Here is an 18615-nt window from a genome sequence, read left to right on the forward strand (position 1 = left end):
ACTGTGAAGATATTAACTATGAGCAGTGTCACTCAAGAAGTGATGAGACTCCTGTTATTGGCCCTAACATATTACTCTGTACACCGCGGTATAATGAACAGTGGATTTTCAGTGCTAGTGAACAAAACACACGTCTCCACCATCTCACCTGTAATTTACTTTGAATAGTTATGATAACAAACACACCAGCTATTTTTCATACTCTTTCTTGTGGTTCTGGCATTTCTTGTAACTGATTTCTTTCATCTTCAGTTTCTTGGAATCTTTACTAACTCACCTGTAAATAGCTGGTTTTGTCATTTACTTTTAAAAATAAATGGCAACTAGTCCATCTTTCCCCAAGAAGAGCTGGAAAATGTTAATGGTCTTGTGGTTAAAGCACAAGACTGGGAATTGGAAGATGTGGTTTGCTTCCTGGCTGTATTACAGCCTTCCAGTGTGACATCAGGCAAGTTACTTAAACTCTCTGTGCCTCAGTTTTCCCATTGGCAAAATGGGAACAATGTTCACCGTAGTAGTACAAAGTATTGCAAAGATATAAATAAATAGTGTTCACATCCACATGCATCAGGAAACCTCATCCCCAGTGAGCGAGCCAGCAAATGAGTGAAGTAGCCAAACACAAAGCACAACAACTGCTTAGCAGCACACAGCAGAACTACAGAAAAATCCTACCCAGCATTTATACAGTGCCTTACCATGTACTTTACAAATATCAGTTAAGTTAACCCATAAGAGATAGCTGAGTATTATTATCCCATTTTACAGATAAGGATAATAACAGACAGGTTAGATGACTTTCCCAAGGTGACATAGTGATAAAATTCCTGCCTCTTTGTCCCCTGCCTTTGAGTAGTAGACAATAGTGCCTCAACCGAATTTATCCAGTTTAAAAGTAAAGCGGGGGAAAGGAGGGAAGAGGGCAGTTAAGAGAATATAATCACTCCAAACAGATTTTGACCAGAACACACCTGCACTTGGGAGAAGTAACATGGGACATTTACTGATCAGCAATGGTTAGGATTTTATTTTCCATATCCACTGATCCAGCACTGTCAAATATTCCTGGAGCATTGATTCAGCGCTGACTCAGAGGTGAGTGTGCCACCCCTTGAATCATTGAAACCACATCTTGTGGGACCTATGTTTCCTTCGGAGGTCTCACCTCCGAATGCTAACCACTCTCAACCCAGCTTAGTTTATTCACTCTGACAGAATCACAGCAGAGGTTATTGGGCTGCAAATAGATGCAATTGTTTTGCTGGCTAAAAATATAACCTGAAAATGACTCCTGAATTCACGTCTAGTTACCTGCAGAGCTTCATAATCAGTCCCAGGCAATTTGAATGGGGATTCAGTTATTAGCACTCTGTTCAGAAAGTTGTGCTGAAAAGCTGGGGAGAGCAATTAGTGGAGCAATTACTGGCTCCATTCTAATCCACATTTTTTTATTAATTTACTTTCTCTTTTTTCAGCATTCAAAGACTTTAAAAGACTTTGGCATCCTGTGAATGGCCTTATCCACACTTTGCATTTACCTGACATAATGCACCCCTGCCTTTGCTCTACAGTGTGCCACAATTTGATGGATTAAAGGAATGTTTTGGACCAGTAGGGGGCATTAGACCCAGTGTCTTGGCCAAACTCCAACTTGGGTAATTATATTCTGCCTAATTAACTTCCCTTGTATTTTCACTTGGATATGGCAGTCCTCACATCCTGTTGCTATGAACTGTTATACAGCTACCATGTTTCACCTCAGAGGTGGTTAGACTTCAGTTGTAGGCAAAGTGATTCTTGTGGAGGCCAATCCTGACCTCTCTTGACCTTAGCTGAACTCTTGGGATACGTGTGTCACGCTCTCTGGAGTGGCTCACGACTGTGAGCATCTACCTCATGGCAGTCTGTCAGAAAACAGGGCAAATACCGCAAGCTCGTGGTATGTTCTATAATTAGATTTCACCAAGCCAGTGACAAATGTGAACTCTTGGATCATTATATCAGTCTTACCATGGAGTCACGGCCAATCCCCTTAGACACTCCAGCCTATCTTGCCACCCAGACAAACTGAATTTTGTGATAATGGTCACTTAAACAAAAAAATCACAACACATCAGGTTGTTCCCAGTCCCAAGAGACCAGCCACCTACCCCGGATCAGCTGGTACTCTGGATCTTACACCAAAGACAAAACTGACAGCCAATTCTATAATACACTAACTAAAGGTTTATTAGCTATGAAAAAAGAATGAGGGTTATTGAGAGGTTAAAGCAGGTAAAAAACATGCACAGGTGAGTCACTGTTTGTAATTCCAAATGGTGGCAGCGATGTAATAAACAGCCAGTTTCCCAAAACATCTTTTCCATTTACCCAGATTATCTCTGGGGATCACTGCTTTGCTTCTGGTACACTCATCTGTAAGAGTCCAAACAGTCCGGAGATGCAGGATCTTTCCTTAAATTCACACTTATCGCTTCTTCTCACAGAAAACAAGCTGACAGTGTCACCACCCACGTGGGCTTTTCTTTTGATGATGGAGCGGGGAATGCATTTTTAGTCTTTGACCGCCAATCAACACACACAATGATCACTTCCTTTGAAATTAGCACTTTTCTGTTAAAGTTCTTCATTTGCATTCCACCAGGCTTCTTTCTCAGTGGATGGGTTATTTAGTTACAGGGGTACACACAATGTAAATGTTTGCTACTACATTATAATGGGATACAGACAACTGAAAACAATGCAAGTACCATTCCACTCGTTTCCATGAAGCTTTAACACCAAATACATTTGCATACCTTTGACAATCACTTTGATCTATACTAATACACAAGACAATTGGCCTGCGGCTCTGGCATGAGCTGGCACCTGATCTGCCAGCATCACAATGTCTACACTCCAAAAAAACAACCCTCAACAACCCTGCAAAGGTGAGTCTCAGAGCTCAGATTGTCTGACTTGGGCTCGTGGGGCTCACGTTACAGAGCTACAAATAGTGTAGACATCCCTGCTCAGGCTGAAGCCCAGGCTTTGAGACACTCCAGCTTTGCCAAGTTTCAGAGCCCAAACTTCAGCCCAAACAGAAACATCTACACTGCTCTTTTTAGCTCTGTAGTGCAAGTCCCGTGAGCCCAAGTCAGTTGACCCAGGCTTTGGGCCTTGTTGCCAGGTTTGTTTGGGTTTTTTGCAGTGTAATGTACCTTTGATGACTTCAAACTCTCTCTGGAAATAGTTTGTACACTAACTTAGAAAAGCACTATCAGAAGTTCTATAATAAATCTAAGATGGTTCTAATCATTACAGCCACCAAATTTTATTGGGGCAGAAAAACCTGTCTCATTATCTTTTATTGTCAAAAGGGGCTAAGACCAAAACCCCGTATCTAAACTCAGGTTGCAGATCCCTGTTCACATGGGAGTTCTCAGCTCCTATTTGTTTCTCCAATGATTTGAATTTGAACACATTAACCTAGAGACAGCTGTGTCTCGGGCTGGACTGTGAAACATTATGTTCAGGTGCATTTGGTTCTGCTCATTAGAGAGATACCAAATACCACTCTGGACCTTGACTTTGGATCCAGGGCTGAGTTTTGCTCCCATCCCTACTATAAAGCCACGTTAAAGCTTGTGATTTCCCTCAAGTTTCCATTTGTTGATGTTATGCAAAACTGGCCAAAACAACTAACAGCACTGTTCTAAGCTGTATTCTGGCTTTTGTGGGTTACAGCTGAGCTAGCCCAACAAAAGACCCCTTCTAGCAGGTACTCTCTCCTGCAATAACCTCTGTACAGTGAATGATCCACTAACCACAGGCAGCTGGCATTTTGTTTTTTCTCTTAATAGGGAAACACCTGCTTAATTCAGTTAGCTATGGAGCTCACAGTGGAAAGAGGGAAGGAAGGAGGGTGCACAGAAGGAGATAGAGTGATAGACCAACAAACTTGACACCAGCTCCAAATAAAAGCAGAGAAAACACCTTTCAGTGTGAGAAGAAACTAACTATGGTTCAGCTGGTTGAGGCACTATGGTTTGGAATGGTCAGAGTACATAAACTGTTTGTGAACTTCACACCTAAGTAATTAACTAAAATAGATTAAGCTTTCTGACAGAGTTGACAGGCAGGGATACTCGTGGCTCAGATGCGCCACCAAACCTTGGGAGCCAGCTCAGAGAGCACAGAACAAGCCTGTGATAAATTATTCCAGATACCACTGCTGTGCTATCATACCGGAGAACATGCACTCCCGTTCCACAGCCTCAACAGCAAGTGGACTTGAATGACTGATATAACAGATGTAACTGCATCTCCCCTCTCCACCCCACCAGCTCTGCCTTTGGTCCAGACCCCAGAGTAAGGATTAAGCCTACGCTCTACGGCTCACCAGACAGTTGAGTCCTTTTTTTTTTGCCCCCACATTGCAGATTTTAGTCCACTTATCAATGCTCACAAGTCCCCCTCCCTCCTGTAACAATCCACACTCAACAACCTCAAACACATCAATGAGCAGCTTGATTGATGCTCTCCAGCAACAGCAACTCATAAATTATGAAAAATGACTGCTACAATTAACTGAAAATCAAATTTATTTGCAATAAACAGCATGAGACACATCGATTTTCATATTCTATGCTCAGTATAGCCTTTTAAACTGGGAGAACTCAAGTCAATAAAAGGAAGATAATAAATATCTAAAACTTTTTTATTCAGGTCTGGTCTATTTTTTGCTATGCTGACTTGCGCTGTTTGCTTTCTTGGCACACTCACTCTGGGTAAAACCATTTAAATGTTGACTAGTTTATTTACTGAATTTATTTGGTCAGTTTGAAATGTTTCCCTCCTCTCTGCCTCCTCGTCCAGCTCTAGAAAAAAATCACTTTGCCTTATTTGTATCAAGCAAAAATGTCACAAGCTAATAGAGCGATGTCTTCAGCTAGTGTAAATCAGTGAAGCTCCACCAAAGTCAACAGAATTACACTGATTTAACCAACTGAAAATCCGGCCATAAAAACTATGGGCTAATTTTTATAATTAGCTAGGCCAATCATAGAGCTAAGGAGATAGGAAATTTCAAGCACAGAGGAAAAGAAAGAAAATTATTTATAAAAAAAATCGGTTACTGACCTTCCGTAAATATTGTTCTTCGAGATGCGTTGTTCATGTCCATACCACGTTAGGTGTGTATATGCTGTGTGAACCATTGCCGGAGATTTTTCCCATGGTGGTGTCCATCAGGCCCACTCTAGTGCCCTCTGGTGCCATGCACTTATGTGCCAGTACAAGCCGTGCTGCCCGCCCTGCACCCTCTCAGTTCTTTCTTGCAGGATAACTCTGACAGAGCGGCAGGAGGGTGGGTTGTGAAACAGACATCTCGAAGAACAACAGTTATGGAAGGTCAGTAACTGTTTTTTCTTCTTTGAGTGCTTGGTCATGTCCATTCCACATTAGGTGGACTCAGAGTTCATGGACATGAGTACTGCAACATTCCTTGCCCCAACCTGGTGTCATCTCGAGTCTGCTGGGTAATGGCGTAGTGGGATGAAGATATGCACCGACGACCTGGGCCAGAAATGCTGTTGAAGAGACTTGAGCTCTTGTGGAATGAGTGGTCAAGATGGCAGGTAGTGGAACATTTGTCTGCTCGTAGCATGCTTGATTACAGGGGGTTATCCAGTAGGCTTTTTATCCTCTCTGCTATTGACACAAAGAGTTGTGTGGATCTGCAAAACGATTTAGTCCTCTCGATGTAGAAGGCGAGGGCATGTCTAACATCCGATGAGTGAAGTCGCCGCTCTTCTGAATTCTGGTGTGGCTTCATGAAGAAGACTGGCAAGAAAGTGGCTTGGTTGCCATGGAAGTGCAAGACCATTTTGGCAGGAAGGGCAGAGGGGGGCACAGTTTAATCTTGTCCTTAAAGAACACCATGTACAAGGGTTCTGATGTAAGTGCCCTGAGGTCAGGGAAGCTTCTGGCTGAGGTAATTGCGATCAGGAAGGCAACCTTGCAGGAGAAAAAGAGCAGAAGACACAATGCCAGCGGCTCAAAGGGAGAGCCTGTGAGTTTGGATAGGACCAAGTTCAAATCCCACGGGGGAATCAGTTCGCGAACCTGAGGGCAAAGTCTCTCTAACCCCTTAAGAAAGTGGATTGTCATCTCATGAGAGAAAACTGACCTACCACCCTCTGGTGGGTGGAAGGCCAAAACTGCTGCTAGATGCATCTTGATAGATGTGAGGGCCAGACCTTGTTGTTTTAGGTGGAACAAGTAGTCCAGAATAGACTGAAGGGAAGATCGAGTCAGAGAAAGGCCTTGTTGGGACGACGATATTGAGAAAGCTTCCATTTGGCAAGGTAGATAGCCCTAGTGGACAGTTTCTTACTACTCAGCAAGACCTGTTGAACTTGCTGTAAACAGGCTTGCTCCTCTGGGTTCAGCAATGGAGCTTCCATGCGGTCAGGTGAAGGGAGCTGAGGTTTGGGTGGAGTAAATGGCTGTGATCTTCCGAGAGCGGTTCCAGGCAGTGTAGGAGCAGTACCGAGGGTGCTACTGATAAATCTAGCGGCATGACGAACCAGTGTTGGCATGGCCACGCCAGGGCTATAAGAATAACTCTTGCCTTCTCCCATTTGATTTTTAGAAGGACCTTGTGTACCAGAGGAACTGGAGGAAATGCATAGAATAGGAGTACTGACCATGGAAGCAGGATGACATCTGAAAGGGAGCCCAGCTTGTGCCTATGCAGCCAGCAAAACTGTTGGCATTTCCTTTTCTGCTTGGTCGCAAACAGATCTCCTTGGGGAGAGCCCCACCTTCAGAAGATGAACCTGGTGACCTCTGGGAGAAAGGAGCACTTGTGCTGAAAGAAGAAAGATCTGCTGAGGTGATCTGCCAGGATGTTCTGGGCTCCCAGAAGATGAGAAGCCTCGAGGTGGATATAGTGCTTCATCCAGAAGTCCTCTAGACAGATGGCCTCATGACACAGGGCAGAGGAGCACACTCCTCCCTGCTTGTTGATTTTGTCTGTCAGTGCTTACACTACTTTGCCTGTGAACTGGGGAAGAAACACTTGGCAAGCTAAGCTGACAGAACTGATCTCCCTGATGTTTATATGCAAGGAAAGCTCTTCCTGGGACCATAGGCCCTGTGTTCTGAGGCAATCAAGGTGGGCTCCCCAACCTAGGAGTGAAGCATCCAACACTTGGGACACTGACTGCTGGGGGGTGACAAAGGGAACGCCCACCACTGCCGACTGGGGGGCCTTACACCAGTTGAGGGAGGCAAGGATTGGGACTGGAACAGCAAGTACTGAGTCCAAGTGGTGTCTGTTTGGTGAGTACACTGAAGCTAACCACATCTGCAGGGGCCTGAGATGGTGGCCTTGAATGCCAGACCATGTAAGTGCACGCAGCCATGTGTCCCAGGAACTTGAGGAAAACCCGGGCTGTTGTGACTGGGTGGACCATGGTCTTGGATATCAGGTCCGACATTGTCTGGAATCGAGCCTCTGGAAGGAAGACTCTGACCTGGGTCAAGTCGAGCACTGCCCCAATAAACTCTATTCTCTGTACTGAATGAGAGTTGACTTTTGTTTGTTTATCAACAGGCTCAGGGCTTGGAAGGTGGATTGGACCTGATGCTGTTCTTTACTTGGGCCTCTGAGCAACTCTTGATCAGCCAGTTGTTGAGGTACGGGTAGATTTGAATGCCTCGCCTTAAGATAAAGGTTGCTACCAGCGCTATGCATTTAGTAAAAACCTGGGGGCTGCAGATAGGCCGAAAGGGAGAATGATGAATTGGTAATGAGTCTGGTTTCCTATGAACCGGAGAAATCTTCTGTGGCCAAGGAAGATGGAAAAGTGACAGTAAGCGTCCATCAAGTGGAGGGCAGCATACCAGTCCCCTGGATCCAGGAAGGGGATGATGGAGGCCAGGAGAGGAAGAGGTCTGCACTGGAGAAGGGGCTTCTTCCTCTTCTTCAGCCTCAACTACCTCCATGGGGTTCATGTCCTGTATATTGGTACCAGGTTCGGTACTGGAGTCAAAGTCCAGTGCCAAGCAGAGTGGTGCAGAGGCCCTCCTCTCGGAAGCAACCAAGTATGACTGCTGAGAAGATGAGCCCAGTACCAGGAGAATGGATTCCAGAATGGCCATTGCATAGGTCACTGTCCACCACGTACTGGTGGGGGGACCCGCACCAGGGTCGGGTGGCATGTAAGATGGCTACCAGTCTTCTTTGGATGAATGTAGAGCTCCATCTTGGACTCAGATGAAGAATCTTCCTGAGGTAACCACAGGGGAGTGGTACACCTGACTTCCGATGATTATTGTCAAGGGTCCGGGTAGAGGTGCTGGACTGGGGACGATCTCCTAGAAGAAAACAGGGGGGCTTGCCCCTGGAAGGTATTGAAGGTCCAGTTGCGGTGAAGGAACTCAGAGCACCATGCTCTCTCCTGCTCGTGCTGGTTGGAGCCAACAGTTGTCTCATCGGAGTCGGTGGTACTGGGAGCAATAATAAGTCCCTGGCCACTGCAGAGGTTTCCAGGGTTGAAGGCACCGTGATTCCGCTGGTGCCACAATGACCTTCTGGCATTGGCGGGGGGTCCTGCACTGGACTCAACATTCTGGGAGAAGTTGATGGTGCCACCATGGGACTGGGGGTGGAAGAGTGGCCCAACAAAGGTTGCACTCTACTGCTTTCCCCTTGCTTGCCTTTCTTCGGCACCAGTGAGTGCCCTCTTTTTATGTTTCTTCTCAGTACCGGACATGGAGAATGGTGCCGGGATATGCGCGGTGTCAGAAGAGCACTTTGCACTGAGATCAAAGTGCTTGATGCCGAATCTGAGTGGCTTGGCTTTGAATCCAATCTAAGAGCATCTTCCATTAGGATAACCCTCAGTCGAGCCTCTCAGTCTTTCTTTGTATGAGGCTTAAAGTCCTGACAAAGCTGACAGCGCTCCCAGACACTTCAGACAACTGCAGTGCCACAGGAGGAACAAGGTTTGAAGCCCAGGGACTGTGTGTGGGGGGAGTATGCCTGGCCCAAGGGGCAAAGGGAGTCCCTCAATGATAAAGGAGGGGTTCTAACTATCTATACTAGTATTATTTACAATATTTACACTTCAATTAAACTAAGACTAATAAACTGGGATACAGAGAAGAAACCACTGAAAAAAGCCTTGCTGAAGCAAGAGTTGTTGCTCCAGCAATCATCATGGGCGGTGTCCACGTCCAAATATAAAGGGAAGAGTAACCACCTTTCTGTATACAGTGCTATAAAATCCCTCCTGGCCAGAGGAAAACCCTTTCACCTGTAAAGGGTTAAGAAACTAAGATAACCTTGCTGGCACCTGACCCAAAATGACCAATGAGGGGACAAGATACTTTCAAATCCGGAGTGGGGGGAACAAAGGGTTTGTCTGTCTGTGTGATGCTTTTGCCGGGAACAGATCAGGAGTGCAGCCTTACAACTCCTGTTAAGTTAGTAAGTAATCTAGCTAGACATGCATTAGATTTCCTTTTGTTTAATGGCTGGTAAAATAAGCTCTGCTGGACGGAATGTATCTTCCTGTTTTTGCGTCTTTTTGTAACTTAAGGTTTTGCCTAGAGGGATTCTCTATGTTTCGAATCTGATTATCCTGTAAGGTATTTACCATCCTGATTTTACAGAGGTGATTCTTTTACCTTTTCTTTAATTAAAATTCTTCTTTTAAGAACCTGATTGCTTTTTCATTGTTCTTAAGATCCAAGGGTTTGGGTCTGTGTTCACCTGTACAAATTGGTGAGGATTCTTATCAAGCCTTCCCCAGGAAAGGGGGTATCGGGCTTGGGGGGATATTTTGGGGGAAGACGTCTCCAAGTGGGCTCTTTTCCTGTTCTTTGTTTAAAATGCTTGTTGGTGGAAGCACAGGATTCAAGGACAAGGCAAAGTTTGTACCTTGGGGAAGTTTTAACTGCAGCTGGTAAGAATAATCTTAGGGGGTCTTTCATGCAGGTCCCCATATCTGTACCCTAGAGTTCAGAGTGGGGAAGGAACCTTGATACATGATAAGAAGGAACTGAGAGGGTGCAAGGTCGGCAACACCCCTTATACTGGTGCATATGTGTGCAGCACCAAAGGGCGCTAGAGCCAGCCCGATGGATACCACTGAGGGAAAACTCTCCAGCAATGGTGCACACACACCTAACAGGGAATGAACATGAGCAAGCACGCAAAGAAGAAGGACAAAATCTGTAGGTGCAGTGTGCTCTAATGACAGGTTTCAGAGTAACAGCCGTGTTAGTCTGTATTCGCAAAAAGAAAAGGAGTACTTGTGGCACCTTAGAGACTAACCAATTTATTTGAGCATGAGCTTTCGTGAGCTACAGCTCACTTCATCAGATGTATACCGTGGAAACTGCAGCAGACTTTATATATACACAGAGAATATGAAACAATACCTCCTCCCACCCCACTGTCCTGCTGGTAATAGCTTATCTAAAGTAATCGTCAGGTTAGGCCATTTCCAGCACAAATCCAGGTTTTCTCACCCTCCACCCCCCCACACAAATTCACTCTCCTGCTGGTGATAGCCCATCCAAAGTGACAACTCTTTACACAATGTGCATGATAATGAAGTTAGGCCATTTCCTGCACAAATCCAGGTTCTCTCACTCCCTCACCCCCCTCCAAAAACCACCCCCATACACACACAGACTCACTCTCCTGCTGGTAATAGCTCGTCCAAACTGACCACTCTCCAAGTTTAAATCCAAGTTAAACCAGAACATCTGGGGGGAGGGGGGGGTAGGAAAAAACAAGAGGAAATAGGCTACCTTGCATAATGACTTAGCCACTCCCAGTCTCTATTTAAGCCTAAATTAATAGTATCCAATTTGCAAATGAATTCCAATTCAGCAGTTTCTCGCTGGAGTCTGGATTTGAAGTTTTTTTGTTTTAAGATAGCGACCTTCATGTCTGTGATTGCGTGACCAGAGAGATTGAAGTGTTCTCCGACTGGTTTATGAATGTTATAATTCTTGACATCTGATTTGTGTCCATTTATTCTTTTACGTAGAGACTGTCCAGTTTGACCAATGTACATGGCAGAGGGGCATTGCTGGCACATGATGGCATAAATCACATTGGTGGATGTGCAGGTGAACGAGCCTCTGATAGTGTGGCTGATGTTATTAGGCCCTGTGATGGTGTCCCCTGAATAGATATGTGGGCACAATTGGCAACGGGCTTTGTTGCAAGGATAAGTTCCTGGGTTAGTGGTTCTGTTGTGTGGTATGTGGTTGTTGGTGAGTATTTGCTTCAGGTTGCGGGGCTGTCTGTAGGCAAGGACTGGCCTGTCTCCCAAGATTTGTGAGAGTGTTGGGTCATCCTTTAGGATAGGTTGTAGATCCTTAATAATGCGTTGGAGGGGTTTTAGTTGGGGGCTGAAGGTGACGGCTAGTGGCGTTCTGTTATTTTCTTTGTTAGGCCTGTCCTGTAGTAGGTAACTTCTGGGAACTCTTCTGGCCCTATCAATCTGTTTCTTTACTTCCGCAGGTGGGTATTGTAGTTGTAAGAAAGCTTGACAGAGATCTTGTAGGTGTTTGTCTCTGTCTGAGGGGTTGGAGCAAATGCGGTTGTATCGCAGAGCTTGGCTGTAGACGATGGATCGTGTGGTGTGGTCAGGGTGAAAGCTGGAGGCATGCAGGTAGGAATAGCGGTCAGTAGGTTTCCGGTATAGGGTGGTGTTTATGTGACCATTGTTTATTAGCACTGTAGTGTCCAGGAAGTGGATCTCTTGTGTGGACTGGACCAGGCTGAGGTTGATGGTGGGATGGAAATTGTTGAAATCATGGTGGAATTCCTCAAGGGCTTCTTTTCCATGGGTCCAGATGATGAAGATGTCATCAATATAGCGCAAGTAGAGTAGGGGCTTTAGGGGATGAGAGCTGAGGAAGCGTTGTTCTAAATCAGCCATAAAAATGTTGGCATATTGTGGGGCCATGCGGGTACCCATAGCAGTGCCACTGATCTGAAGGTATACATTGTCCCCAAATGTAAACTTTCTAAACTACTACATGCTACAAGGGGCCACAGCAATGGTTCCCTCAACCCACCTAGCAATATTGTTAACCTATCCAACTATACTCTCAGCCCAGCAGAAGCAGCTGTTCTATCTCGGGGCCTCTCCTTCTGCCCCTCCACCCCCATGAACATGATACAGTTCTGTGGTGACCTAGAATCCTATTTTCGACGTCTCCGACTCAAGGAATATTTCCAAAATACCTCTGAACAACATACTAATCCACAGAGGTCTCCCTACCAACACTACAGAAAGAAGGATTCTAGGTGGACTCCTCCTGAAGGTCGAAACAGCAGACTGGACTTCTACATAGAGTGCTTCCGCCGACGTGCACGGGCTGAAATTGTGGAAAAGCAGCATCACTTGCCCCATAACCTCAGCCACGCGGAACGCAATGCCATCCACAGCCTCAGAAACAACTCTGACATCATAATCAAAAAGGCTGACAAAGGAGGTGCTGTTGTCATCATGAATAGGTCGGAATATGAACAAGAGGCTGCTCGGCAGCTCTCCAACACGAGTTTCTACAAGCCATTACCCTCTGATCCCACTGAGAGTTACCAAAAGCAACTACAGCATTTGCTCAAGAAACTTCCTGAAAAAGCACAAGATCAAATCCACACAGACACACCCCTGGAACCCCGACCTGGGATATTCTATCTACTACCCAAGATCCATAAACCTGGAACTCCTGGGCGCCCCATCATTTCAGGCATTGGCACCCTGACAGCAGGATTGTCTGGCTATGTAGACTCCCTCCTCAGGCCCTACGCTACCAGCACTCCCAGCTACCTTCGAGACACCACTGACTTCCTGAGGAAACTTCAATCCATCGGTGATCTTCCTGAAAATACCACCCTGGCCACTATGGATGTAGAAGCCCTCTACACCAACATTCCACACAAAGATGGACTACAAGCCGTCAGGAACACTATCCCCGATAATGTCACGGCTAACCTGGTGGCTGAACTTTGTGACTTTGTCCTTACCCATAACTATTTCACATTTGGGGACAATGTATACCTTCAGATCAGTGGCACTGCTATGGGTACCCGCATGGCCCCACAATATGCCAACATTTTTATGGTTGATTTAGAACAACGCTTCCTCAGCTCTCATCCCCTAAAGCCCCTACTCTACTTGCGCTATATTGATGACATCTTCATCATCTGGACCCATGGAAAAGAAGCCCTTGAGGAATTCCACCATGATTTCAACAATTTCCATCCCACCATCAACCTCAGCCTGGTCCAGTCCACACAAGAGATCCACTTCCTGGACACTACGGTGCTAATAAACAATGGTCACATAAACACCACCCTATACTGGAAACCTACTGACCGCTATTCCTACCTGCATGCCTCCAGCTTTCACCCTGACCACACCACACGATCCATCGTCTACAGCCAAGCTCTGCGATACAACCGCATTTGCTCCAACCCCTCAGACAGAGACAAACACCTACAAGATCTCTGTCAAGCTTTCTTACAACTACAATACCCACCTGCGGAAGTAAAGAAACAGATTGATAGGGCCAGAAGAGTTCCCAGAAGTTACCTACTACAGGACAGGCCTAACAAAGAAAATAACAGAACGCCACTAGCCGTCACCTTCAGCCCCCAACTAAAACCCCTCCAACGCATTATTAAGGATCTACAACCTATCCTAAAGGATGACCCAACACTCTCACAAATCTTGGGAGACAGGCCAGTCCTTGCCTACAGACAGCCCCGCAACCTGAAGCAAATACTCACCAACAACCACATACCACACAACAGAACCACTAACCCAGGAACTTATCCTTGCAACAAAGCCCGTTGCCAATTGTGCCCACATATCTATTCAGGGGACACCATCACAGGGCCTAATAACATCAGCCACACTATCAGAGGCTCGTTCACCTGCACATCCACCAATGTGATTTATGCCATCATGTGCCAGCAATGCCCCTCTGCCATGTACATTGGTCAAACTGGACAGTCTCTACGTAAAAGAATAAATGGACACAAATCAGATGTCAAGAATTATAACATTCATAAACCAGTCGGAGAACACTTCAATCTCTCTGGTCACGCAATCACAGACATGAAGGTCGCTATCTTAAAACAAAAAAACTTCAAATCCAGACTCCAGCGAGAAACTGCTGAATTGGAATTCATTTGCAAATTGGATACTATTAATTTAGGCTTAAATAGAGACTGGGAGTGGCTAAGTCATTATGCAAGGTAGCCTATTTCCTCCTGTTTTTTCCTACCCCCCCCTCCCCCCAGATGTTCTGGTTTAACTTGGATTTAAACTTGGAGAGTGGTCAGTTTGGACGAGCTATTACCAGCAGGAGAGTGAGTCTGTGTGTGTATGGGGGTGGTTTTTGGAGGGGGGTGAGGGAGTGAGAGAACCTGGATTTGTGCAGGAAATGGCCTAACTTCATTATCATGCACATTGTGTAAAGAGTTGTCACTTTGGATGGGCTATCACCAGCAGGAGAGTGAATTTGTGTGGGGGGGTGGAGGGTGAGAAAACCTGGATTTGTGCTGGAAATGGCCTAACCTGACGATTACTTTAGATAAGCTATTACCAGCAGGACAGTGGGGTGGGAGGAGGTATTGTTTCATATTCTCTGTGTATATATAAAGTCTGCTGCAGTTTCCACGGTATACATCCGATGAAGTGAGCTGTAGCTCACGAAAGCTCATGCTCAAATAAATTGGTTAGTCTCTAAGGTGCCACAAGTACTCCTTTTCTTTGTGCTCTAATGGTTAGAGAAGGCAAGTAGGAGTCTGGACTCCTAGGATCTGTTCCTGCCTCTGTAACCTTATGCAGGTCACTTAACATCATTTTGACTCAGTTTAGCTATATCTACCTGTAGAACAGATTTAATAACCTAACAGGTCTTTCTTTTGCCTGTAAACTTCATAGATATTTAGAGACAGAGAAGTGTTTTGAGATCCTAGCTTGGAGGACGCTATATAATTGCTAAGTATGATTTAGTTAGTTATGCCGCTTGCAAGTTCTCTGCAGAACAAAGAGCATGACTACGGGCACATGCATATAATACCAGATTTGCATGCAATATTGTGATAGTTTCACACACAAATTAGATGTTTGAAATTGTGGAGATGGCATCCACTTTTGAGAATCTGGCCCTACAAATAACGCTCCGTGTTTGTCACGGAGGTAATGGAAGTCACGGATTCCATGACTTTCCGTGACTCCATGACTTCTGCAGCCGCCGGTGCACCTGGGCCGGAAGCCGCCTGAGCAGCTTGGGCAGCCGCTGGGCCAGGCCCACCAGCCACTGCTGGGGAAGTCTCGGGCCCTCCCGCACCCTAGCAGCAGCAGTTTGGGTGTGGGGGGGCTCAGGGCTGGGGGTTGGGGTGCGAGGTGGTGCTTACCTGGGGGCGGCGGAGGTTCCCTGGAAGGGCGACAGGAACTCTCCTCTGTCAGGTCCTAGTTCCACGTGCTGCCTCTGCCTGCAGGAACCATCCCTGCAGCTCCCATTGTCCTCGGTTCCCGGCCAATGGGAGCTGCAGAACTGGGGCTTGCGGTGGAGAGGAGGCAGCATGTGGAGCTAGGGTCCCCACTTCCCAGGAGCTGGGTACAGAGCCTGCCCCAGCCCACCCACCCCCCACAGCACCCCCCAAGCACCTGCACTCCCCCTCCCCCGAGCACCCACGGTGCCCCCCCGGGCCGTGCCCCCAGCACCTGTGGCATCCCCCCCGTCCCCAGCACCTACAGCGCCCCCAGGGTTACCCTCCCGATCTGCCACCCGCCTCCCCAAGTTTTAGTCAGGGGTATATAGTAAAAGTCATGAACAGGTCACGGGCCGTGAATTTTTGTTTACTGCCCGTGACCTACCCATGACTTTTACTAGAAATACCCATGACTACAACGTAGCCTGAGTTGTAAGTAGAGCAGGGTGTACTAACAGCAGCCTATATCAATCTTTCTGTTCATCATTTGCACTACTGCATGTTCCATTTCACTTTAGCTGCCCATTTCACACTTTCCGAGATTGACAAAAAACCCTGTTTCTTCCAGCCTAAGACTGTCTGGGCTCCACTGTTGACTGTGTAGTATCTGTGTGCAACCCATGCTCACACAGTATGGCTCGTTGTCTCCCTCTAATGGCTAGAGCATGTAAAGATGTTTATGCTACTCCTTCCATGCTACTGAACCTGGTCTTTCAGTTCAGGGAATAGATGCTTATGCTCAAGAGGTCCCAGGTTCAGTCACTGCCACCACACTGTCCAGGGATGTCATTACCTATGCATACCATAGGCAGAGGCTTTCCTTCCAACAAAGCCCGTTGATCTTCCTCTAGTGTTTTCTCTCATTGCTCTGTGCAATGTCTTAAAGGCATTCTCTCTGTGCGTGTCTCAGAACGCTTTATAGCTTTGAGTTATTCCCTCACCTACCTCTGGACCTCAGCATAGAGTTGATTAACTCACACTGCTTACAGCAGCACCTGATGAAATGTACTTACCCGTTCGGCAGAATTCATCAGCCTCCTGGTGCACCATGTCTTTGACCCGATTGCTGTAGGTCAGCCTGGAGTCTTGATCGTAAGCCTTCAGCGTCTCACTGGAGCTGTAGGACTTTTGCGGTATTTTGCTGTCTTCGCTCTCTGCCGAGGAGCTAGTGTAGCGTCGCTCGGTGTCACGGCGCCTGGTCAGAGATCGGTATGGTTTTCTCTCTTTCACATCCATGGCACTTTTGTCTGCGTCTTCAACATTAAAGTAACAGTGTTTGTGTGGTGATCAGATTGGAATAATCTGAAAGAGAATATAAAAGAGAGGTGACCTGAGTTCATCCCATTAGACAGCGAAGAGTTGGGTTTTTTAGTTTCAGCTTTTTATTCAGTCTTACAATATGCAAAGGAAAGGGTATCTAATGGACCACTGGGAACTCACTTATAACAACTACTGATAAAAGGAAAGTATCAGTTATCTGTGTCCCAAACCATGCCTTGTACCTCTTGTTTATAATGGCAATAACTAAAAGAACTGCTGCTAGGTACAGCAATAAAATAAATAAACAAATAAATACTTTTTAAAAACCAACCATTTGTTCCTAGCATTAGTATGTTTCAAATGTGAACGTGGCTGAGATTTTCAAAAGTGATCAGCAATTTTGGTTGCCTCGTTTTTAGTGCAGCCCACTTCTAAACCCCTTACAGGAACCTAATTTTCAGAAAGCATTGAGCACTTAAGCTCTGAAAATTCGCTTCCGGCACACTGCCCTGCTAGTAGAAGCCTCCTGATGTACCTGCTCTGTGGACATTCTAATTCAGAGTCAAGGCTGTCAGTTTGGCCCATGTCACCAGCTCTCAGCTTACTATTACATACATAAAAATGAAACAATGTGTATTTTGTTGGTATCTAGGTAATAGTCCTCCCCCTAGTCCTCCGTCAGGTCTATTCTATAAATCCAGACCTCATCGTAAATAACAGATCTGCACTGCAAACTGAAACTTTACTTCTGAACATCCTCATGACGGTTCCCTTTTAAAGTAATCATTACTCCCTTCTGCTAGTTTGGGACACCTAAAAAAAAGGAGGCACCCATATTCTTAGTCACATTTGTATATATGGGTCTATATTTTAAGAGGGTCTTTATGGAGTATTTTAGGTTAGAGAGACTGACTAGGAGAGAAAAAGAGCAAGAAAACAAGCCACCCGAGTGCTGGGGAGTGGAAGAATGAAGTGTGAGTTTTAGAAGGAGCCCAGACAAAGATGTCTGTGGAGGCAGATGCTCCTCTTCACTTCCTTATTTGAAATGTTGTTATGGTACTGAGTGAAGTTGAGAAGCTGCAAATAGGAGAGGGTACCACTGCTTCATAGCTACGTAAGTGTGGATGTTGTTCCTCTCACTATGCCAGACAGAATATATATGCACAAGCACAAGGGGGCACGCGCACACATACAAGAGAAACTGGTATGAGAAATAAACACGAAAAATATTTTGTCAAAAGACTTAATTATTGAAGTAGATCAGCTTTTCGCTGTAATAAAATTACTTGCAACATTATTTACAGGGGGCAATAAATCAATGCATATTGTTGCAATGGCTGTAAAATATGCCTCTATGTTTCCAGACTGGTTTACTGTGCTCAAGAGAAACCAAATATTGAAGACAGGCGTACGCAATTATGGCCTGATGTACTCTGGAGCTGAGCATCACATCTCACACTATATACAATAGGCACTGAAGATGAACCTCGGTATATCAGGCCAAGAGTGGTTAATAAAGACCCACTCATTTCCCTTTATTTTTTGAGAGCAAAGGAAGGACAAATAAATACCTCTCATTTCCAAGGCTTGCCATACTGAGTTTAACATACTTCTTAAATCAAAACATACTGTGGCTTACACTCAGTTTGGTATTTATTGCAAGATTAAAAGAGTGAATGGAAATATTTAATTATTAGTTAGAAGGGGCAAAAGTCAATAAAAAATCAAAGTATTTGCACTGAGGGAAAACCTTCAGTACTAGCACTCAGGGAAAGTTTTGCGAGGGGCAGATGACAAATATTTAAACTCCAAACACTGAGGTTAACAAC

General features: G+C 45.6%; 1 protein-coding gene across 4 annotated transcripts in view; it reads right to left on the reverse strand.

Moving 5' to 3' along the window:
* The window catches only part of TENM4 (teneurin transmembrane protein 4), a 448178-nt gene extending 431395 nt beyond the window's left edge, over window positions 1-16783 (reverse strand). For 3 of the 4 annotated variants that reach the window (XM_077842106.1, XM_077842098.1, XM_077842115.1), the window contains exon 1: window positions 16540-16762. In XM_077842106.1, the coding sequence (XP_077698232.1) occupies window positions 16540-16762 (223 nt within the window). Of the gene's footprint in view, window positions 1-16539 lie in introns of all 4 variants that reach the window. The other variant, XM_077842124.1, reaches the window with a different exon arrangement.
* Window positions 16784-18615: the final 1832 nt, after the last annotated feature.

The sequence above is a fragment of the Eretmochelys imbricata genome, chromosome 1 (genome assembly GCF_965152235.1).
Source record: "Eretmochelys imbricata isolate rEreImb1 chromosome 1, rEreImb1.hap1, whole genome shotgun sequence".
NCBI classification, from domain to species: Eukaryota; Metazoa; Chordata; order Testudines; family Cheloniidae; genus Eretmochelys; species Eretmochelys imbricata.